Source organism: Eumetopias jubatus, unplaced genomic scaffold, assembly GCF_037043125.1.
Source record: "Eumetopias jubatus isolate StellerSeaLion01/CBP00866 unplaced genomic scaffold, mEumJub1_p1.0 scaffold_1, whole genome shotgun sequence".
Lineage (NCBI taxonomy): Eukaryota > Metazoa > Chordata > Mammalia > Carnivora > Otariidae > Eumetopias > Eumetopias jubatus.
Window position 1 is genome coordinate 198,241,237 of NW_028274807.1, and position 24,584 is coordinate 198,265,820.

The following is a 24,584-nucleotide window of genomic DNA, read 5'->3' on the forward strand; positions in this document are numbered from 1 at the left end:
GCCTCGATTTCGAGAACTGCGAGAGTTAATGTTGCTGGAGGCTTCTTATCAAAAGCTCTCTGGGGGATCATTTAAATAGAGTTCTCTACTAATTCTCCGGGAACTAGGAGAAAACCTAAGAAGCAGCCATTGTGAAAAGCCCCCAGGATCTAATGACCCAGGCCTGCCTTACAGATAGCCTCTCAGGTTCCCTGCTCTTCAGTTGTCCCTGTTACATGTTATATGCTCACAAAGCCCACCAGTGGAATCATGTGTTTGGGTTAAGGCACTGTCTCCAGGAGGCTCCTGTAAACTTTAGCACCAGTTGCAAGGAAATATTACCAGGAGAGGTTTGAGGATAAGCACACTACAATGAGGATGGGAAAGAGAAGGCCTGAGCAATGGTTTGTGAGGTTAGTTTGCAGACCACCATTTGGCTGGCTGTATTCTAATCACCTAGGGAGGTTATTAAAACTAGATTTCTAGCGTCTACCCTGTGAGATTCCAGTTGGTCTTGGGCGGGGTTTGTGTACATACATCAAACAAACAAACAAAATCATCAGGTGATTCTGATGCTCTCCAGGGTTTAATGCCAGGGGACCAGACCATGGGGTCCGCTGGAAAGACGCTGATGAAATCTGGCTCCGTGTGGGGGGTTAGGCAGCTCTTAGGCAGCACCGAGGAATGCTGAGAGGCTTCTGGGAAGGGGAGGTTTCTCTGTGGGGTGGGGGAGTGGGTATTATTGAGGGCGGCCCTGCCTCCCTTTGTTACATGTCCTCTGCTTCCTGAGGTTAGCAGAGCATTTAACAGCATCAGCAATGCCTTATATCTCTGCATGCTTAGCGCTCAGTTGACATGCAACCAAGTTTCTGGAATACAAAGATGAATGAATGAGGTTGTTCTTGTAGGAGGGCCTCCGAGTATATTGTCTTTGTCCTTTTCACAGTCTGCTAGAGTAGCCAATGTCAGCTGTTGGTACAGCTGCATGTCAGGAGACTAGGAGACTTAAGAGAAAGCAGAGGTGGGCAAACTTTTTCTGTAAGGAGCCAGAGAGTACATATTTTAGGCTCTGTGGGTCACATAGGTCTCTGTTACATGTTCTTTGTTTTCACACCCCTTTTAAAATGTGAAAAAACATTCTTGGCTGCAGGGTGGTACAAAAATAGGCTGCTGGCTGGATTTGGCCCAGGGACTATAGTTTCCTGATACCTGACTTGGAGTGTTTATGTGTCAAGGACAGTTTCACTATACCACAACTATACATCAAAAATCTAGATTCTTGTAAGTCCACACAAGCAGCAGCTGGAAAGGAGCAAGGTAATGAACCTGAGGCCACCTTATTACGTCAGGGATTGGCCTGAAACATTCTGGGGTCTTTATGTTAAGCGAGAGGTCTTAGAAGGAAACTGTTTTTCAGCTACCAGAAATCTTAGGGGGCTGGGAGCACTGTGACAGAGCTGCAGCCAACAGTGACAGGGAACTGCATGCCTTGGTGGCCAGGTGTGACCCTCTGAAGACCTGCATCCTAGTATGGCACTGGAGAAACAGAACTCACCATGTGTTTGCACCTCTCTTCTGAGAGCAGACTAGCAGTTTCAGAACTTCTGAGGTCTGGCTCAGGCACCAGAGCATCTGTTAGCAAGAGAATCTCCTGCCAGACACTCCAGCCTTACTAGGAATTTTGGGGCCACATGGTTCCAGCCTATGTGGAATTCCATCCCAGGAGAAATGATCCAGGACAGCCCACACAGGCTTGAGCACTCAGACTTGTTTGGACTCTTTATTATATTCATGTTCCTTCTGTATAAATTAGTCACACCACATATTGGGAGGCTTTGGGTTCAAGGATACCAGTATTTAATATTATATTATTTATATCTTGTCTACTTCTAGATAGGATTAGGAAGGATAGTGCTTTCTTTCCCTTAAGACCATGTGAAACTAGAGTTAACCTTCTCTCAGCAGACGATGCGACCTGCTCAGGATGACACCAATTTTATCTCGTGGCAGAACAGGAGTGAAGTCTCCTGACAGCACCATGGAGATATGGAGACATTAACAACCATTCAACTTAGACAGTTTCAGGCATAGACCAACGTTTTATTTTGTTGTAGTTCTTATTTTAAGTAAGAGACCTTCTTCCCCCCAAGAAAGACTCTTGGGAGGACTAGAGTATCCAGGAGAGATGGGTTCTTTACTTCTAAACCATGTCTTCAGTGTACACTTCTACTGGTTTCTACTGTTACAAGGCCAGTGATATTCTCTGCTTTACCAGGAAGACAGGAATGGGCATAGTATGACATCATTATATATGGTTATTCCTTTCTTGGGTCAAGGATGTGATGATCTTCCATTCTGTCATGGGACCAGAAGTGATCATTCCTAAAACATCCCTTAGATATTGCCAAAGCCTCATTTGACACTCAGACTGACCACAGTCCTGTAAATCTACTTGTGGTAAATACTTTCATCACGCCCTTTGAGGAGAGCTTGCTTTTAAAAGTTATGTCTCTGTGTGTTTGCCTTTTGTGTGAGATGTGTCCAACAGAGCTGAAAAGACAAGTTTTCTACCTTTCTGATTCTGTGTAGCCTGGGATAAGCACCTTTCATTTTCTTTTCAGTGGAAGTAGCTGACGTGTCTCCTAAAAATCTTCCCCTGTAGCTATACAGCTAGTTCTTATGTTCTTAGTTTCCCCAGATTTTAAGGAACACCTAAAGTAATATACTGTGTTCTAGGCTGGGCTAGTAGCTTCTTTTTTTTTTTTATGTCTTGTCAGTTACCCCAAAAGGTGAGGCTGATGAAGGATTAATAATGTACATGACACCCCACCCCAGTATTGCAACATTCCATGAAACAAATGAAGATGGAAACAAAGCAGGCAAAAAGCAGACAGGGCACACAAAAGCAGGAACTTACACCCAACTATCTTCATCTCTGCACCAGAAAGAAAGGGGCGAGAATGAGGGGACAGCAGAGAGAGAGACAAGAACAATTAAGACAAACAGGAAAAGAGAAAAAAAAAAAAAAAACATCACTAGCAGGTCGGTGATGAAGCATGCACTTTTTATCAAGGGTCAAAGCAAAGGACAGAGTGTATTTCTGAGCACAAGGGCAAGAGTCAGAGGGTCCCCTAGAGGGATGCCATGCCTGCAAAGCTGCCTTCTAAGGGCAAGTTTGGAGCAACCCGGAGAGGAGCACTCCTTGTGCTAGGGCTGACTCAGGAAGGGATAAAGCCTCCCTAAGGCAGAGTCCCTCCTAGGACATGGTTCTCAAAAGGGTTCCCAAACTAGCAGCATTACCATCACCTCAGAGCTTGTAAGGAATGCAAATCGTTGGGTCCCATTCCATTCCTACTGTATCAGAAACTCCTGGGGGTGGGCCCAGAAGTCTGTTTCTCCAAACCCTGCAGGTGACTCAAGTCAGAGAACTACTGCTTTGGGAAAAACCTAGTCCTCAGTCAGAGCACATTAAATCAAAGGGCGGGTTTCTTCTGACACGATGGAAGACCATGTCACTCATATGAAACTCGGCCCATTTTGCCCACAGGAAATGAAAACCCTTAAAAATTCAAGGCTTATACAATAAGGTAAAATGTAATTCCCACAGAGCCATGACAGAACTCTGTATTCCTACTGACTCCAGGGAACAGGCTTTAGAGGAAAGCTATGAACGAGAGGGATGTAGAAGATGGTGGCACGGCTCTGCTGGCTCAGGCATGGTCTGCAGGAGGGCACAGCCTCTTCTTGAGCAAAAGCTTTTAAATCATTCCTTTCAGTTTACAGTTTTGGCCTGCAGTTTTCTTTTGGGTACTTGATTGGGAACAATGTTAACTCCAACTTGTTCACCTGGAACACTTGTCCTGCTCTAGTCTTTCCTGCCCATTTTCTTGAAAAGAAAATTCTAGGAGAGGAGTTATTAGCTTCTGAACTGGACTAAAATGAGTTTGGAGAGAAGGAGGAAGTACCCACAGGAATATGGTGACCAACCAATAAAAGGCTGTGAGTGTTCAGTTTCAAAATTAGGCTTAAATTCCCATATCTATTTGTTCTTCTTCTATAATCAAGAATGTCATCTCCTGGTTGGGGTGCCTTCTCTGGGACCTCCCAGGGCACGAGCGATAGCACCCCTGCCTCTTGCTCACTACCACGGGTCACGAGCCGAGCTGGATGGCTGTACAGTCTCAGTGGTGGCACAGAGTAGCACATCTCTGGTTCACAGTGGCCATGCAGTGTGTTACACACCCATGGAGAGCAATGGGAGACCATCAAAGAGACCTTTTTCAAAAGGGTATGTTGGATACTGGTGTGGCTGGAGCCTGGTTTAACTCTGTAATTTAAGTGTTGAAATGCTCACAGTTACTGACATAATTCATTGCCTTGTTCATTTCTCATATGTATGTCCATGTATCAGGAAGTTGCAACTTCTTGTACCTTGGACATACCAGCACTATGTGGGCTGAGACAGGGCTGCAGCCCAGGTACAACATTCCCATGGGGGAAGCATGGTTCAGCTGCAGAAGTCTCACTAAGGGACTTCTGAGCATATGGTTTCCCAAGACAGGTTGACTGCAATGTAAAACATTCCTGTACACTTTTCCTGTTGCTCCAGAAGCTGCAGGCCAGCTCTATCACCATGCCTGAGAAAGGCAAACTCTCTCTGATGGTATCTTGGGGTGCACTGAAAGATCTGTCAGTCAGTTGTTAGCTCACAACCCTGGGGGTAGCCATTTGCAAAAAAGCTCTTTCCTCAGGGGGAGGAAAGGGAGAGGAGGAGACAGATTACGCACAAAAGATTGTGTCCTGCCTGTGAACCAATCCTTACTTTCAGCTTTAGCACTCAGTACTCAAAGGCAGACGACCCAGGAAGCAGCATACTCACAGGCCAGGCCTGGACCTTTCAGGATTGCAAATTATATGATGGTCCCTTCACTGCCCAGGGGAGGGAAAACTCTCCTAACCTTAGCTTGTCTCACCAGTGCCTGATACAACTGATTTCCCCAGACTCATCTAGCATACCCAGAAGTACTTTCTAAACTGTTTTGTCAATGACGCAAAGAGATGTGGGGTGCTCCACAAAAAGATTTCTTTCCATAGATGAGGGCTAGACCACATAACTCTTGAAATCAAACTTTACTTAAGAATTGTTTTGACTTAAGTTTGTTCATTTTTAGTCTCTGTTCATTTGGTTTTTAATTCTCTGACTGTGAATGTTAAGAGGAAAGAAATGTCTAAATGTCAGGCAAACAAGTTCTTAAAAGAAAGGAAGGACTTTAAGTATATCTCTTACAATGTATTACTCTACCTCATGAGCCTGGATATCTAACTTAAAATAAAAAATCACCAGATCAATTTTGGTAACCACTCTTCTTTCTTCCATGACATTTTGCCAAGAAGCCAGAACTTGCCTGGGCTCTTCTTGTCCTGACAACCAGGGCTAAGGAATGATGTCAGGACAGAATGGAAAAAGTGTCCTATGAAGGATATTGCTCTCCAACAGTCAGATGGGGGCACTTTATAAGCATGAAGTCTCCCTAGCGTTTAGCTAAACATGGAATTGATTGAGTGGCCCAGGTTTCCCACCCAAAAGTTCTTTCTGTGTGCATGAGCAGGAGATGAGGTCTGTTCCCAGCAGCTTACTCTGCATTCACAGTGTCTATGGGGAGGGGATGCAGCAAGAGAAAACAAGTCCAGGCACAGTGGGAGAAGTTGGAAGGCAGCTGGAATCCATCACCTGGGCCTTCTGTGCTCAGGCCATACTCCCCCTTGGGTGTGTGCTGACAAATATTTCCAACAAGGGGATTTAGAGCACCATGAAGAACTCCCAATAGGTGATATACAGAGTGGTCACAGTCAGTTCAGTCTGGCCTACCCTGGCTCTTCAAACAGATGCAAACAAGCTTTTACCAGATCATTAAAATTCAATGGGAAGGGTAGATCCACTACTCCTGTAATCCATTCAGAAAACCAGCTATTTGCTTGTTCTGATTTCCCCTTCTTTATTCATATCTCCTCTGCTTTTCAGACCACCATCCCTCCATCTGAGCCACACCTCTAACCTTCCCTCATTCCCTAAAGTCCCCTTGGTTCTGATGGCCTATTTCAATCCACTTCTCTAGCTTTGCCCTCATCGACCTGACTAGGAAACATGAACCTGAGACTGACCTTCTAGAATCACACATGAGGGTTGATGCATTCCCACTTTCTGCTCTGGCTTTCCGCTGGGCATTAGATGAGAACAGTGCAGCAATCCCTAAGAAACTGGCTAGGTAGTACTATTCCTAGTGCCTAACATACCATTTGCCTGATTTGTTTTCTGATACATTAAAATGTATCTGCTTTTCCTACATGAATTGGATTCATCAATACTACAGGCACATATTTTGGTGTATTCTTCCCCTAAAGAGGAAGCTCTTGTGAGCCAAAGAGGGTATAAGGCATCCCCATGAAGAGTTTCATGTTGGTTCCTACCATCCAATCTCTACAGGAGACAACAAAGCCCATCTGCTGGATTGTCATGTCGCATGGGTGAATATGATGTGGGGGCTTCTGGAGAAGAACAGATGCCAATAAAGGAGCCACTGACTACAGATTGTAGTCAGCAACCTGACTTGGATTCAGAGGCTTTTAATGGCTGCAGGGCTCCTCCCCAGCATAGTTCACCATCTGCTCATGAGAGGAGCACCAGATTACATCCTTCTAACCCTGCTCCCAACCCAGGCCCAAGAAGGGCTGCCTACCTGGCATGATGACATCAGGAAATCCCAATTTTCTTGTAATTGCCAATCCCCTATTAAATATCATGGGGTTTTCTCTCCTAATCTGTTCCATGTCTCCACGAAGAAGCTGCAGAGAAATGATAAGACCTGCAAAAACAAAAGCATTTTCTTACTCAGAACCACATCTCCACCCTGTACTGTAGTACTAGAAAAGATATAAAGAGTCATATTTTTTTTTCTGGAAGAAAATATGCAAAGTTCAGCACTTTTCTTGAGAAAAATTTTGATGCAGAAAGTATATGTTATTCTAGAGCAATGTTCTAGAAAGCTAAAGGATTTTTTTTGTTGTTTCAAATTTTAATTTAAATTCTAGTAACGTACACTGTAATATTGGTTTCAGGAGTAGAATTTAGTGACTCATCACTTACATATAACTCCCAGTGCTCAACACAAGCGCCCTCCTTAATATCCATCACCCATTTAGCCCACCCCCACCCATCTCCCCTCCAGCAACCCTTAGTTTGTTCCCTATATTTAAGAGTCTTTAAGGGGTGCCTGGGTGGCTTAGTTGGCTAAGCATCCAACTCTTGATCTCAGCTCAGGTCTTGATCTCAGGGTTGTAAGTTCAAGTCCCCAGTTGGGCTCCATGCTGGGTGTGGAGCCTACTTAAAGAAAAAAAAAAGTGTCTCTTATGGTTTGCTTCCCTCTCTATTTTCCCCCTATTATCATCTATTTTGTTTCTTAAATTCCACCTATGAGTGAAATCATATGGTATTTGTCTTTCTCTGACTTATTTTGCTTAGCATAATACTCTCTAGCTCCAACCACATCATTGCAAATGGCAAGATTTCATTCTTTTTGATGGCTGAGTAATATTCGTGTGTGTGTGTGTGTGTGTGTGTGTGTGTGTGTGTGCGCGACATCTTCTTTATCCATTCATCAGTCGATGGACATTTGGGCTCTTTCCATAATTTGGCTATTGTTGATAGTGCTTCTATAACATCGGGGTACATGTACCCCTTCAAATCAGTATTTTTGTATTGTTTGGGTAAATACCTAGTAGTGCAATTGCTGGATCATAGGGTAGTTCTATTTTCAACTTTTTGAGGAAACTCCATACTGTTTTCCACAGTGGCTGCATCAGTTTGCATTCCCATCAACAGTGTAAGAGTGTTCTCCTTTTTCCACATACTAGCCAACATCCATCGTTTCCTGTGTTGTTAATTTTAGTCATTCTGACAGATGTGAGGTGATATCTCATTGCGGTTTTGATTTTTATTTCCCTGATGATGAATGTTTTTGAGTATCTTTTCATGTGTCTGTTGGCCGCCGGATGTCTTCTTTGGAAAAATGTCTATTCATGTCTTCTGCCCATTTCTTAACTGGATTATTTATTTTTTGGGTGTTGATTTTGATGAGTGCTTTGTAGATTCTGGATACTAACCTTTTGTCAGATATGTCATTTGCAAATATCTTCTCCCATACAGTAGGCTGCCTTTTAGTTTTGTTGATTGTTTCCTTCACTGTGCAGAAGCTTTTTATCTTGATGAAGTCCTGATAGTTCATTTTTGCTTTTGTTTCCCTTTCCTCCAGAGACGTGTCTAGCAAGATAGTTGCTGTGGCTGAGGTCAGAGAGGTTGCTGCCTGTGTTCTCCTCTAGGATTCTAATGGTTTCCTGTGTCACATTTAGGTCTTTCATCTATTTTGAATTTTTTGTGTGCCCCCCTGCACTCTGCAGGTGCCTTTTTTACTAGGGCAAGTGTGATTGGAAATGGCCAGTGTTTGTGAGTTCTGGATAAAAACCACAGACACTGAAGATGGCACCGCCCCTGCTCTGAGAAGTGAGACACAATTCAACATCTTCACCTGGGGAGGTGATGGTGGAAACTAATTTTTCAATTGTTTTTAAAAGTGTTATTATTACTACAATCTTACTTTTATAATGTTCTCCATATTTTAAGCATGTCATGTCCCAAGAACTTGTAGCCAGGGGCAGCTCTTTACAAATCAAGTAAGTAAATAAAGCAAAGAACACCCTACGTATGGATGTGAATGGTAGTCTTCCAAATTACCAGTAACTTTATATTTTAAAAACAAGATTTATTTGCTTCTTGCTTTAGCCTCATTTTAGATGAGAAATACGGGCTCCCTTCCCCTTCAAGCACACTACATGGAGCTCCTTGGCATCCAGGCACATACACAGTCACTTAAAAATAGTGAGAGAGATCCTAAGGCTCCCCATGCCAGAGTTTTAGAGAAATCAAGTTCTCCTAGCCAAGAGTCTCAAACTTTACAACCTCTGGTGTGGAGCTGTTCTGAGGACCCTCCTAGTTGAATATCTGCTAACCCTGATAAAGAAAAAATTAAGTTTTTTTTTTTTTTTAATTTCAAGTTAGTTAACATACAGTTTAGCCCTGGTTTCAGGAGTGGAATCCAGTGATTCACTGCCCACATACAACACCCAGTGCTCATCCCAACAAGTGCCCTCCTTAATGCCCATCCCCCATTTAGCCCTTCCCCCCACCTGCCTCCCCTCCAGCAGCCCTCAGTTGTTCTCTACATTTAAGAGTCTCTTATGGTTTGCCTCTTTATTTTATTTTTCCTTCCTTTCCCCTATGTTCATCTGTTTTGTTTCTTAAATTCCACATATAAGTGAAATTATATAGTATTTGTCTTTCTCTAACTTATTTCACTCAGCATAATACTCTCCAGTCCCATCCACGTTGATGTAAATGGTAAGTATTCATCCTTTCTGATGGCTGAGTAATATTCCAGTGTGTGTGTGTGTGTGTGTGTGTATTTATTTATATACCACACCTTCTTCATCCATTCCTCAGTCGATGGACATTTGGGCTCTTTGCATAATTTGGCTATTGTTGATAATGTTGCTATGAACATTGGGGTACAGGCGCCCCTTCGAATCAGCATTTTTGTACTTTTTGGATATATACCTAGTAGTGAAAACTTAGTTCTTCTTAATAACTTTGGAGACTGCCATGCCTTGCAGTGGCTTTACACTGTTATTTAAGGCCCAATTTCTATTTATAACAAGGATATGGAAGTTAAAAAATAAAGAAAGTTATGTAAAAGAGATTATGAGATAATTGAGAGGTTAAAACTGTCAGAAGAAACATGGTTTTTTGTAATTTGAAAGCTATCTTCAAGTGTACATAAAAGCTCAGAGGCTTTTAAATAGTGCTTCTAATATAATCAAGCAATTAATGTTCAAATTAGAAAATACAATCTTTCTAATGTGTGAAATTGCACCAAGACTTTAAAGAGAAATTAAGCAGTTTTAAAAGAAAAGGAGGGAAAAGGAAAAGAAGTTGAACTAAGATAAAAAGCTGCTGTGAAATAAAGATTGTCTATTCTAGTTCCTGAATGATATTGGCAGATTAATCATTGATTCTCATTAGTGTCAGGCTTTCTTGGTGATGCTAACACTGAACAGGAATAGAAAAAGTGATTATTAATATTTGTCTTTTATTTTTGGCTAGGATGTGTATTCTTTGTTCAGGAAAACAGACTTCACAATGTGACAAACCTTGCAGCAATTTTGTTCACTTTGGATTTAAACTGGAACTCAAGTCACCTATCAAAGCACATGGAATCCATTTTAGAAAGAACAGAAAATGTATTTTGGTTAGAAGTAATTAGGAAAGATCTCATATTATCACAAAAAAATAGTAGAAAGTGACTGGGGAGGAGAATAAATGTTTGTAGGGAATTGAACTTTACATATGGCAGCTGATCAGCAGAAATTCACTAAGGTCTGTATGATCAGCAACAGCAAGCACGACACAAAGTTTTCTAGCCAGAGAAGTATGTTACCGTGGCTGGCGCTGGGGGCAGAATACTTGGCGCTGGACTTGCGGATGATATTCTCATGGATCTGGGACCACTCACTCTCGTTGTTGCACCTGCAACAGAAGGACAGGCATTATGGCTCTCAAGGCTTTTCAACATCTGGTCTGATGTTCCAACTGAAAGGCTAACTTTGAAGGAAAACTTCAAACTCACTTTCCTATGTTTTACTAAGTTAGACAAGGCTTGTTTTCTTTTAAGGCCCATAGAAGATTCACACTTGAGGGAAGTGTTCTAACTCTAAAATGCATCTCAACAAATATTAAGTGGCAAAATATCCTTTTCTCTGAAGTAGCACTCTCCCACATGATAAGTTCTTCTCTTCTAGTCCCTTACACACACACATATGCACACATACACACACGCACACACTAGTTCCAGAGGCAAGTTCCTGAGAGGGAAAATAACAGTTCCTCTCAACAACAACTACTGTTTAGGAACTGCCATGCCTTGCATTGGCTTTGTACCATCATTCAATAGTCATTATACTGGCCCCAGAGGAAAATCCTGCTAAGCTCAGGGCAGTATGGATATATGCTTGTGGCTGTTTCAGCCAGACCAAGAAAGGAAGAAAAATTTAGGAGAGTAGTGAGTTTGATCCACTGTGAAAACCTCTGTAGTGAAGGGAAAGGAGAGCTTAGCAGAGAAGATTGATGTCTAAACATATAAAGTCCTTCCCTAGGGGCTTCAGGATTGGGACAAAAGAGAGAATAGAGGAACAATATCGCACCTCTGTTAATTTCTGACATTTCAGAGTCTTCCCCTCTAAAGGGCAATACCAAGAGAGCTGCCACCACACAAGTACTTGCTATAGTTTAGAAACAGAGACCAGGAATTCCTCATCCTAATGCAAACACTTTGATGAAACAACTGAAATGAGATTGGGGTCATCTCTTGAAAATTCCATGTGACACCAAGAGTCCCCAGAGCCTTGGCCCCACCCCTTCCCCTGTTGCATACGAACTTATGAGTCCATACCTTCTGACTCTAAAATGGAAGACCCAGGCACAAAGGAAAACTCACAGGATCTTTCCATGGTTACTCAGAAGTGTGTAGTCCAGCACAGCCACTTCAAATAGGAAACCCCAGTAAGAATTTTATCATGTGAAATCATACGGTATAGGACTTTCTCAGTGTGACTTGTTTCATTTAGTATAATGCCCTCTAGGCCCATCTATGTTGTCAAAAATGGCAAGATCTCATCTTTTTTTTTTATTTCACTTTTTTTTCTTTTTTTTAAATTTTTTATTGTTATGTTAATCACCATAGCAAGATCTCATCTTTAAAAAATTTTATTTATTTATTTATTTATTTATTTATTTAAATTTTTTTATTTAAATTCAATTTAGTTGGGGCGCCTGGGTGGCTCAGTCAGTTAAGTGTCTGCCTTCGGCTTAGGTCATGATCCTGAGGTCCTGGAATTGAGCTCCGCATCAGGCTCCCTGCTCAGTAGGGAGCCTGCTTCTCCCTCTCCCTCTGCCCCTCCACCCTGCCCCCGTTTGTGCTCTATGGCTCTATCTCTCTGTCAAATAAATAAATAAAATCTTAATAAATTCAATTTAGTTAACATATAGTGTATTATTACTTTTGGGGGTAGAATTTATTGATTCATCAGTTGCATATAACACCCAGTGCTCATTACATCACGTGCCCTCCTTAATGCCCATCACCCATTTAGCCCATCCCCCCCCACCTCCCTTCCAGCAACCCTCAGTTTGTTTCTTATAGTTAAGAGTCTCTTAGGGTTTGTCTGTTTTTATCTTATTTTATTTTCCTTCCCTTCCTCTATGTTCATCTATTCTGTTTCTTAAATTCCACATATGAATGAAATCATATGGTATTTGTCTTTCTCTGACTGACTTATTTCACTTAGCATAATACCCTCTAGTTCTATCCACATCCTAGCAAATGGCAAGATTTCATTCTTTTTGATGGATGAGTAATATTCCATGGTATGTAGGTATGTGTGTGTGTATATACATATATATATATACACACACACACACATACACACCACATCTTCTATATCCATTCATCTGTTGACAGACATCTGGGCTCTTTCCATAGTTTGGCTATTGTGGACAGCGCTGCTATAAACATTGGGGTGCAGGTGCCCCTTTGAGTCCTTTTTTTTAAGGCTGCACAATATTCCTGTGTATGTGTGTCTGTGTGTGTGTGTGTGTGTGTATACCACATCTTCCTTATCTATTTGTCTATTGATGGACACTTGAGTGGCTTCCATATCTTGGCTATTGTAAATAATGCTGCAATAAACATAAGGGTGCATATGCCTTTTTTGAATTAGTGCTTTTGTTTTCCTTGGGTAAATACCCAGTAGTGGAATTATTGGATCATATCATATTTCTGTTTTTGTGGTGAGCAGAGCATAATGTATAGAGAAGATGAATTGCTATGTTGCACACCTGAAACTAATGTAGTGTGTCAACTACATTCAAATAATAATAAAAAAGAAATCAAAGAGTAAGGACCTGAAAAAATAGTATAAAGACTTAACAACAGAAAAAAAGTTTTATCATGTGCCATCCAGCAGTGTGAAGTACAAGCAATGTGAAGAGCAATTAAATAAAAGGGTTTGTATGGAAGCCACTAAGAGATAAAGGAAATTAGTCATTAGCTTAATTTTGTTACTCAATCAGTGGCTCTTTGGACTCCTTTTTTTTTTTAAAGATTTTATTTATTTATTTGAGAGAGAGAATGAGAGAGAGCACAAGAGGGAAGTGGGTCAGAGGGAGAAGCAGACTCCCCGTCGAGCAGGGAGCCCGATGTGGGACTCTATCCAGGGACTCCAGGATCATGACCTGAGCTGAAGGCAGTCGCTTAACCAACTGAGCCACCCAGTGCCCTCTTCGGACTCCTTAATCAATATAAAGAAGTCTCACTTAGAGATGCTGCAAAGAATTACCAAAGATGAAGTTCTCGTAGTCCAGAGCTGGGAGGATAATTTCTACTTACAGAATTCCTTCCAAACAAAGGAAGGGGGAGAATGTTCTTCAGGATGAGCACTTGTGATTTAGCAACCCAGTTGGAAATCAAAAGTGAGAGGTGCTGGCAACAGCACATCCAGCCCTTCCTGTCTGACATGCATACTGTCTCATCTCTTCCAACCAGTCAGTACATCAGAGAAGTGCCCAGCTGGTGAGGATTCAAAGACTTGTCTTGCTGTCAGGTTTTTTTTTTTTTGTCACTTTCTAGGTTTACAAGATCAGTACTTTCTTTAACAGAAATCTGACTACAGTTTGTCATAAATAACATACTGCCCCTCTCACTTCAAAAGAAGAGTCTTGAAAATTAACTCCCTCCTTCCAATAGATGGTGTAATTTCAGCATTTCTCCAATAAAACATTAATGTGTGGGGTTTTTTTTGGTTTTTGGGTTTTTTTTGCAGTATAGTGGAGACAGCGCTTTGTCAACCACATCCACAGTGACAGTATGTATTAATTCATTCACGTCTCCTCTTCACGGCCTCGGTATGACCACTATCAACTCTCTTCTGGACTAGTGTAATTACCTCCTAACTGATCTTTCAAATATCTTCCTTTCCTGAATGCCAAGGAGCTACTCAAATCATCTGAAAATACGTGGATGTGCTGTCATCAGCATATTTTAATCAATCACTAGGCTATTTTATAAGGACAAAGTATAAATGGGAGCATTTATTAAAAAATCAAATGAGTTGTGATTATAATGAAGCATGATTATGTTCTATCCAATCAAATTAATATGTAGAGCATGATTACTGATGTTGGTAGTTTGTCCTCAATCATAAGACACATGAGGGATTGTGATCTAAAAGAGGTCTGTATGCCTCTGTAGCAGTCTGCTTTCCTCAGAGGGGAGATAAATGGCACAGCATTTCAACTACCACATGTCCAGGGATTTTACTGAAGGAAGAAGACAGAGAGGTGAGAGTGTTTTGGTTTTCTACATGGGATTCCCAAGCATTCAGAAGCACTGAAGCAGGAGTTCGGGTTCTGCTCAACAGGGTTCAGAATACTCTTCTCATTCACTCATGTACCAGAGCACACGTTAGCATCTGCCTCTTCCTACAATCTCCTTAACTTAATTTCTGTGTTTCTGATGGTTATTCACCTAACTTTCTTCTCCTCTTTCTCCAAGGCGAACAACACAAAAAATGTTTAAAATGCTTAAGAAATTTTAAAGGGTTGTTTGTAAGACCTTTAAGTTTGCATTTTATTTTTTTATTTTATTTTTTGTTTAAATTCAACTATCCAACATATGGCGCATCATTAGTTTCAGATGTTCAACGTTTTGCATTCAATAAATTATCAGTTGCATATAAACTTTGCATTTTTAGAAGGGGGCCTACTATAGGTAGGCAATGGTTGGGGTATATTCCCGTATTTTATTTCACTTAATTCTCCTAATGTTCATTTTACTGAGAAGAATGAAGTGGAGCTAGAGTCTAAACGTAGGTCTGCTTGGTCCCAAAAGTAGGACAGGCAGGCAGGGTTGGGGTGGGGTGCAGAGAGAAAGAGGCTGAGTACTATAACCCTGAAAACCTTACTCCTGCCCTGGGCTTCAGGGTCCTTGTGTCCCTGATGTCAGTCAGCATTCCCATTTTGTCTCTACTTAATTATAACTACTGAGTCTTGGTTATGGTGTAAAACTTAATTTAGTGCAAATACTCCATGTTAAAATTCTTTCTCTTTGGGTGTTCTTTTGGCTTTTATTTGGTTAAAGTCCTAAAAGCTGGAAAATAGGCAACAACCTACAGATTTAAAAATACTACTGATGTTGACCACTGTTTCATGAAGGCCTGATGAAAGTGCAAAAAAAGAAGTATCCATAAGGATGAAGAAAAACAGCACATATTTCTATAAAAATGGTCTAATTGAACAGAATCTCCAAGACCAAGCTAACACAAACTAATTTGATGCATTCTGGATGTGCTGTCATGGCCATGAGAAATTGCATTTTTATTTATTTATTTATGATTTTATTTATGATTTTATTTATTTGAGAGTGAGAACTAGAGAGAGAGAGAGAGAGTCAGAGCACACAAACGGAGAGGGAGAGAGAGAAGCAGACTCCCCACTGAGCAGGGAGCCTGATGTAGGGCTCCATCCCAGGACCCTGAGATCATGACCTGAGCCGAAGGCAGACGCTTAACCAACAGACCCACCCAGGTGCCCCTGCATTTTTATTTATGAGAAATGTAAATTATTTATTTTACAACCTATATATGTTTACTTTAGTACAGAGTATTAAAAAAAGACAAATAGCACGCAAGCATGCACACATAACACTTTAACAGAAATACTAAGTTTTAGTCCTCCTTCCAGGTGGTAGAAGGGCTTCCATGAGTAACACTTCTGCCCCATTTAGTCACTTTCCTGGGAGAAAGAGTGACCTCTTTGGCCAGCACTTCTAGAAGGACCTGGGCATGAACATGCCTCTTTCCTCTTTTGGGGCCAACCTATTTGCAGAGAAGAGACAATCCCTCTGTACCACCAGGTTCCACTTTGATGATGACTCAATAGTCTTTCTGACTCAGGGTTCATGTTAATCACAAGTTGTGGTGGGTTGAATGGTGGCCCCTAAAAAGATATATCCATATCCTAATCCCTGGAACCTGTGAATGTTACCTTATTTGGAAAAAGGATTTTTATAGATGTAATTAAGTTAAGGATCTTGAGATTAGGAGATAATCCTGGATAATCTGGGTGAGTCCAACTTCAATGACAAATGTCCTTAGAGAAAGGCAGAGGAAGATTTAAGACACAGAAGAGAAGAAAATGCAGACAGGAGAGGAGGAGGCAATGTGACCACAGAAGCAGAGATTAGAGTGATGAAGCCCCAAGTCAAGGCATGCTGACAGCTCCCAGAAGATGCAAAGAACAGATTTTCCCCTGGAGCCTCCAGAATGAGTGTGGTCCTGCTGGTATCTTGACTTCAGACTTCTGGCCTCCAGATTGTGAGAATAAATTTCTGTGTTATAAATCACCACATTTGCGGTAATTTGTTATAGTAGTCACAGGAAACAAATACAAAAGTCCACGTGGCTGATAGATCCAAACCGTGATCTCAAATAAGTTTTCTTGCTAATAAAAGTGACATGTTTATATATACTATTTACATATGTATATATACATATGTATATATATATATATATACACATTACAAATTTCCATCTATGCCACTCTGTATTGTATTATCCATTTTTATCTATACCTGCTTAATATTTTGCTCTTAGAACCAATCTACTGTTATCTATTAACCCCCTCAAATTGCAACAAACAGCATTTTATTCTGAGTTTACTAAGCTAAAATTGTTAAATAATTGGGAATGAAAAAAAGTTGGGAATGAAGACTGACCTTTGTCAAGTATCTTTTTTGATATCAGGATGATTATATGTTTTTTCCCTTTTGGATGACTAATATGATGCATTATATCCTAATTGCACTGTGATCAGAGAGTGTGGCTTGTGCCTTATGGAATTTATGGAAATTTTTTCTATGAATAATTTTTATAAATATTCCATAGGCACTGGAAAAGATGTATTCTGTTTATTGGATGAAAGATTTGTCTAGAGCTGGGAGGACCATATGGCCTGGCGAGCTGGGATTCTCCATTTACACCTGCTGTCCTGGCATCAACAGCACTCCTTTTGACTATCAGAATGTCCTGATTTAGATGACAAATTATGCTCACCCTATCCGGAGGTAGGAGAGCAAGAGGTTAAGAGCATAGTCTCTTAATCAGGCTGCTCACACACATGCCTCATCATTCTGTGCCTGTTTCCTTATCAATAAAAGAGGAGTAATCACAGCCCATGGTGAGCATTCAAAGGTGCTGACTTAGTAACTGTCGCATCAACCTTATTCAGATTCTCTAAGTCAGAGTTATTTACCTGATTTAAATATTTCCATCCTTATACATTTTTGTCTTTCTGTGTGTCAAGAGGCATGTTAAAGTCTCTTGCTTTTATTGTACTTTTATGCTCTCTTTGTATTTCTAATAAATTGACTATAGTAATTTTGAGTCATTATTATATGCATAAGGGTCATGGCAATTAGATCTCCACTATAAATTCCACCATGTATCAGTATAAAATGCTCTTTCTATCCCTGTGGAGGAAAAAAAGGGGCTTTCTGAACTCTTGCAAGCTGGAGGCAGAGATGTTGGCAAGGACACCTGAGCTCTGGTGTTGCTTTCTCTCACCAGTTAAGAAGGCTGAATTTGGTCAACTTCCTTTAAACTGAAGTACATGGACTATGGGAAATTTTATGTGATTACCATGGGGTAATTAAGATATTATGCATGGAGGGGTGCCTGGGTGGCTCAGTTAGCTGAGCAACTGCCTTTGGCTCAGGTCATGATCTCAGGGTCCTGGGATCGAGCCCCGCATCAGGCTCCCTGCTCGGCGGGAAGCCTGCTTCTCCCTCTCCCACTCCCCCTGCTTGTGTTCCCTCTCTCGTTGTCTCTCTCTCTGTCAAATAAATTTTAAAAAATCTTTAAAAAAAGACATTGTGCATGGAATTATATAGGATTTGCAGTTTAGATGTAAAGGTGGAACTTACCTGTAACCAAGAGTCACTAGCAAAAAAAAAAAAAAAAATACAGGAAACTCCTTTTTAGATAGCAGGCAGTATGCCCATTATTTGGTTAGACCTCATTTGCTGAACCACTGGTCCTCTTGTTTATTTACCACCTTTTTCCTGTTTGATTCACTAGTTCTTATAGATATTTTTTTGTGGTTTCTTATATTACCTTATTCCTTTTTTTTTTTTTCAATTTTGTAGATGAGGAAATTGAAGTTCAGGGAATTAGGGTGATTTTTCCAAATCTCACAGCTTCTGTTTACCAACCACCTCATCTATCTAATCTATCCATCTATTTAAGAGATGAAAGTATTATCTTAAAAAAAAACAAGATGGGATCATACATACCACTGACTACTTTAAATCAGTTAACAAAGTTGTTATATGAAGCAGCTTTGTGTTTGTCTACTCTTAGAGCCATCATTCTTTCAATGTGACTTTCCTGGAGGAGCAGAACAACAGAAAAGGAAGGGAGAATGCAGGTGTGTTTTCCAAGCCTGTGGCAGAGAATACTTAGGACCTCAATGTGCCAACACTTATACCTGTGTTAGGGTTGTGAGCCTTTTCACCTCTACATGAACAGGAGTCGCCTAGGTTGACTTTCTTTACTCTGGCCCATTATTTAATGAATTCTGCTTTGCGGCAGCACTAACACACGAACAAATCTAACTGGGCTCTAAGGCTAGAGGTGGCGGGCACTGCAAGTCAAAACAGAGTAGTTCCATGGGCATTGACCTACTGGATTTAGGTCTTCTTTGTAATGGCCTGAGCAGACATTTGGTGCAGATGCTCATACACTGACAACAGACACAGCAGGTAACAGTCCTGGGTGGATGATGATCCATGGAAAATTGGGAAGGAAATGATCCATGGAAAATTGGGAAGGCCTAGGCTAGGAGAGAGAGAAATATGAGCTACTTCCTTAACTGACTCACAAGTGAGAAGCAGTATTTTCATTTGACGTTGTTATATATATAAAGACTTGAGCCTTCTTTTCTCTACTAAAATGAGGAAGGCCGAATGGCCTTTCACTCATTTAAGAACAGTTCTCCATTCAAGAATGGCTCCTAAACAAGTACTCTCAACTTGAGGCAGTTTCATGGATAAGGTGGCTATGAAACAAAGACCCCAAAGTCAGTGTTCAGAGGAAATAAATGTGTGCCTACCTCAAATATAAGGATAGGGTCCTTTCCAGTCTATCACATAAGAGAAGAGATTGCCACCTTATATTTCCACCCTCACAAATCCTGTCATGTTATGGGGCATTCTCTGAATCCCTTTATTTTGAATGTCACAGCAGTATTTTGGGTAAGTTACATAGCCTGAAATGATCTCAATCAATGCAAGTTTTAGATGTTTATAAAACTTATCTGACAGAATTGGTTAAAGACTTTTTTTTTCTTTTTTTAAGAGCAAAACTACACAGATTTAGTAATTACCCTTGGGTATGACTTCCAAATTGAAGAGCTGGATGTTATTGTAAAGCTCACCTTAAAAGTAGCATAGTAAGTAGCTGTATTATTAAGGTCACATACATGGGCCTACAAGACAAATAAAGACACAGAACCAGCAAGTGTCCAAATATTCAGAAAAATGTAATTGAGCCTCATCATGAACTTCTAGTGAAAGCATCGTCAAGGATTCAAAGAGTGATGTATCAAAACCAACCTGATGGAAGTGAAAGACCATGCCTTGGAAAACTGTGTCAGATGACTCGGAAAGTGGCTCTCATGTTGACAGAATCCTGATGACATGGTTGCATATGACGAATTTGAAAAAAATTTTCTCATAACACATGAGAGTGGGGAAAATGTAATACTTGTCTCAATTTTATATAACATGTGGTTGAATATGTAATGGGTAATATACATTTTATATAATATGATTTAAAATATAACTAACATAATAGATTTAATATTCTAAGTAGTTATTATTTATTTCATTAAGGTTGGCCTAAAAATGTTTCTTTAGACTGTGTCACACTGTGAATTTGGAGAGTAGTCACTGCATATGCAGAAGCATCTTGTGTTTGGTCACATGCATTATTTATGGCACCTTGACTTCACCTTAGTGTTGGCTTTAGCTTTGTAGCACTCCTCTCCTTTTGTGTCCTAGGCTCCAGGTTCGACGTGCCCTGTGCTTACCTGTGACCCTAGTCCCTCTCGCCAAGAGGAAACATATGATATCTATATCAGACTGAATTGCATAGAGTGATGATTTATTTGTGATTTTTCAGGCTTTTGGCTCATTAGGAAGCAACCTAGTTTTCAGGCCCTAGCTTCTTGTTGAGATTTTCTTAAAACAATATGGGATCTTCACTACACACACACAATATTAAACAACATCTATTAAGCCAGAGGAATGGCTTTGGCAAGAGACACCCAGGAGCTTGAATCTTCGCTGGTTGAAGCTGACTGAATAATAAAAGAAATGATGACAATGTCAACAACTAATGAGATATTTTGCCAATTCACTGATTAAAACTATACAAGGGGTCTTTTATCTTTGCAAAATCCTGTCCTAACAGAGGCTAAAGCACTATTAATAACAATTATTAAATCTTTAAAGCTTCTAATTCAATCTAACAAACATGTGCCATGAAACTTATTGGAAAATATTGCTTCTCTTAAGGGCTGGATTCACTGTGCTGATGTGGATTTAAAACACTAATCCTAGAGGAATTCCATACTGTGTACAAAATCAATTTTGCAAACATACAGTTGGAAGTCTATTTGACAATCTTACTATTTTCAAGTGGAAAAATTATCCTACATTTTGATTCTGTTAGTCCTTCCAAAAAAATTTTTTTTGGTAATGATCTTCTGTTGTTTTAGAAGCAATTAGGCCAATTAAGCCTGACAGCATGATTTCAAGAGGGATGCTGAGCAAGCCCTTATCCACAATGAGAATTTGCAGTGAAGCAAGGAAGAGCTGATACATGCAAAGAGATGCAATTCGGGAGTGCTACCTATAAACCCCTTGCCCTTGGGAAGCACAGAGTGGGGTAAGAGGAAGAGAATAATGATGATGATTTTGGATTCCTGTTTAGTCCTTTTCAAAGGGAGGAAAGTATATCAAAAAGCAGTTCCCATCAGCCATCAATGAAGAGATTTGGGATATGGAGAAAGTCTGTGACTGATGCATGAAAGGAAGAGAAAACCCACCAAAATTTCCTTTGTAGGTTACTATTCCAAAGGAAGATCCTCATCCCATAAGTACACAACTCTGAACAGAACAGTGCTTAAGGCAAAATAGGTAATAAGGAGGTCTGGACTTTTATTTTGAAATTAATAAAATGTGGTTGATAGACAAGGGCCTGAATTAAGTGTAATTGTGAATTAAGTTTATTTCCTGCCTGAATCAGAACAGATAATACAGAAAAATATTCACACAATATTTATGGTGAAGATACATTAACACAGTGATGGACAATATCAGATTTCATCTGGAAAAATAATACTGGGTTAAAACCAGAAGAGGACAGGTGTTTTTTAAAAAAAATTGTCATAGTTAGAAACACTTTAAAAACTCACTAAACTCATCACAGATCATGTTTTCAGCACTACTATTCCTAAGTCTGCATCAGCAAAGACAGAGGATATGCCTGAATTCTGGTCCTTTTCTTCATTTACTTTCTTCTATTGTTTAATAAGAATCAGGAGGAGATGCACTGCTTCTATAAGGTAGGTCCTCTGGTTAATGAACATTAAAAATAATGCCATGACTAGTTGGGTGTGACTTATGGATCTGTGGTCACAAAAGTGAAGAGTGAAACCACAGCTCCTCAGAAAAACTTGCTTTTCTTCAATTTGACTTGTGATCATTCTTTGAAGCAATTTGCATCGGTACCTAGCTCAGTTACCATATCTGGAGGGCAAATATTAGACAAAGAAGATACTTTTATATCCAAAACACATGAGAAATTATATTATTAGTTTTCCTGTAAATATATAATAATGTTGGTTAGTCCTAGATAGAAGAGGTAGTACAGAAGTCTCTACTACCAGACTTCTAGTTTAGGATAGAAGTTTCCAAATTCAGCTGCTTCAGAATCACCTGGGAAACTTATCACCTGGGAAACTTATATATATAGACCTTAGATCAAAATCTCTACATTTTTAAAAAACTCTCTATCCTACATATTCTGGTGGTTCTGTATCCCACAAAGCTTGAGCATGCTGCTGTCAAGGGTAGGGCTGGAATGTCTTATGTTGTAAATTATTAATATTTCTGATCTCTATTACTCACGTGTAAACCTTAAGAACAAAATCCTTTTCTTCCTTTAATTCTGTGAGTGACTGTAGAACATCCAGGATGCTTAGGACTGCACAGCCATATGGTCGCCGGTAGTGCAGGTGAGCAGGGCCTTTCTTTGAGTCATTCAGGAGCATCCGGCCTGGAGCACAGCAGAACATACCAGTCAGACTGAGAACTCCAGGCTCCTCTCCAGTATCACCTGGTTGTCATCCAAGGATGTCAAAGCTATAGGCACCTTAGAGATACTCTAAATTGGAAGACTAATTTAGGACAGAAGGGAGCCATCCAAGGATGCAGAATATTTATGTGGAGGAATGCCAAACAGGCCTTTGGCCAGGGCTCTTCCCCTGCACCACGTTCAATTAATCATCCTTATTATCTACCTTAATACCAATAGTCCATTTATTAATCAAATGAGAATGAACCAGTGGTTTTATGAATTTCTTTGAAAAACAAGTGTGTTAGATTTAAACTTCTTAGGCATATTAAGGATACAGAATTTTTAGTTGCCAGGTAAAAACTATGCATGCAAAAATAAGAACAATGTGTTATTCTTCCAACCAAATTTTGCTGTCAAAGCTGCTCCTAAACCTCTGCTGGAGTGAAAGTTGTCTCAGAAAGAATGGGAGTTTGCTTCTTCCGCCTACCAAGGCTGTGCCTACAGTGGAGGACTTGCAAGAGCAAAACGGGAACCTCACTAGTGCTTAGGAAGTACAGCAAAACAGGTGTCTTGTTGGCAAAGGATTAAAAAAATATTCTTTGACAAAAAAGGTACAAGATATGCCAGAACCCAAACCTATGGAGTAACTTGGTTAGTCATAGCCCCCCAAATTATGCCATATGCTCGAAATAAGGCTGAGTAAATCAACCACAGAACAGGAGCAAAACTCACTTTTTTCATCTTGGGTGGGGTAAAAGTGAAATACCATATATTGACTGCAGTAAGGATAGTAACTCTCATTTTGTGGAAAATAGCACACATACATACTTTTGGATACAAAACACAGCAAAGGCCATTCACCACCTGTTAAGATGGCAACCTGCAACCTGTTGTAAGATCTCTGAAGGGGAAAAGCTGGTACAAAGGCAAGGCACTGTGATGGAAAGAATGTCAAAAGAGCAGACCACTTGAAATAAAGAGTTTGGGTCCAAAAACAAATAGGGAGCAGAAGATTTCAAGTGAAAAAAAAATGCTTTCATTTATGTCAAACTCAGCTACCATAGCAGTTGAGCTTAAGGGAGAGTTCTGCTACAAGCTGGACTCTCATCCTGAGACCTGACATCACAGGTAAGAGCTAGGGAGATGATAAAGCTCAAACATAGTAGTAGATACTTATCCCAAGGTGGGCTGGTCTTTAGTCATGTGAACGGATAAGGTCGACAGTACCTATTCGTATCACATGGGCAACTATATACAAATCTCTCTTCATATCTTTGCTGCTCAGATCCTAAGAAAAGAAAAAAAACACACAAGTAAATTAAGACAATGAATATACTGAAAATAAAATTTCATTTTGAACCTCATAATCATCTGCTTTTGTTACTTTTAGCATATGTTATAGGTGGGGAGGGGGACTAAAGCACATAGTGGTTTAGTGTTTGTAAGATTCCTGCAGTGAAAGTGTGAATATCTTATATGCCTCTCGAAGTTTATTTTATTGATAATATTTTCCCAGCTTTTATTTAGAATACCCAACATATATCTACAAGAAATCTCACATTAGAAATCTTCATAATATTGCCTTATCCATGTTTATTCTAACATCACATAAAAAACATTTTGTAACAAAAGAAATGTTCAGTGCAGAAAAAAATGGGAAAACACCAATAAGCTTATTAATGACTGAAATTCTAAAAGTTTACTCTTTACTAATTTTATGTTTATTCTTTGGTCCACATTGATTATTATACACTAGATATGTTCCCTTGAGAAGAGACTAATTTGGCCTTAGTGAAACCTCAATAATTTGATCTCCATTTCTAAATTTAGATATGCATCATTTGTACTGAAGTATAGAGCTGAAAATAACCTTATCCAGAAAATTCTAAGGGCTTCCTTTAAGTAAACAATCTGATCCAATCAGTAATTTTTAAAACTAAAGTTATGAAAATAATTTTATACATTAAATTATTTATGTTTAGAACACATTTTGAAATAAAATGTTCATTTATGGGTATGTATTT

The 24,584-nt window shown here is 39.9% G+C and overlaps 1 protein-coding gene across 1 annotated transcript in view; it reads right to left on the reverse strand.

Annotated features, from left to right (window-relative positions):
- The window catches only part of DOCK3 (dedicator of cytokinesis 3), a 558,375-nt gene that overhangs the window by 91,482 nt on the left and 442,309 nt on the right, over window positions 1-24,584 (reverse strand). The window contains 5 exon segments of the mRNA XM_088022140.1: window positions 2,897-2,914; window positions 6,717-6,842; window positions 10,527-10,615; window positions 22,392-22,539; window positions 23,788-23,848. Coding sequence (XP_087878266.1) covers window positions 2,897-2,914; window positions 6,717-6,842; window positions 10,527-10,615; window positions 22,392-22,539; window positions 23,788-23,848 — 442 coding nt within the window.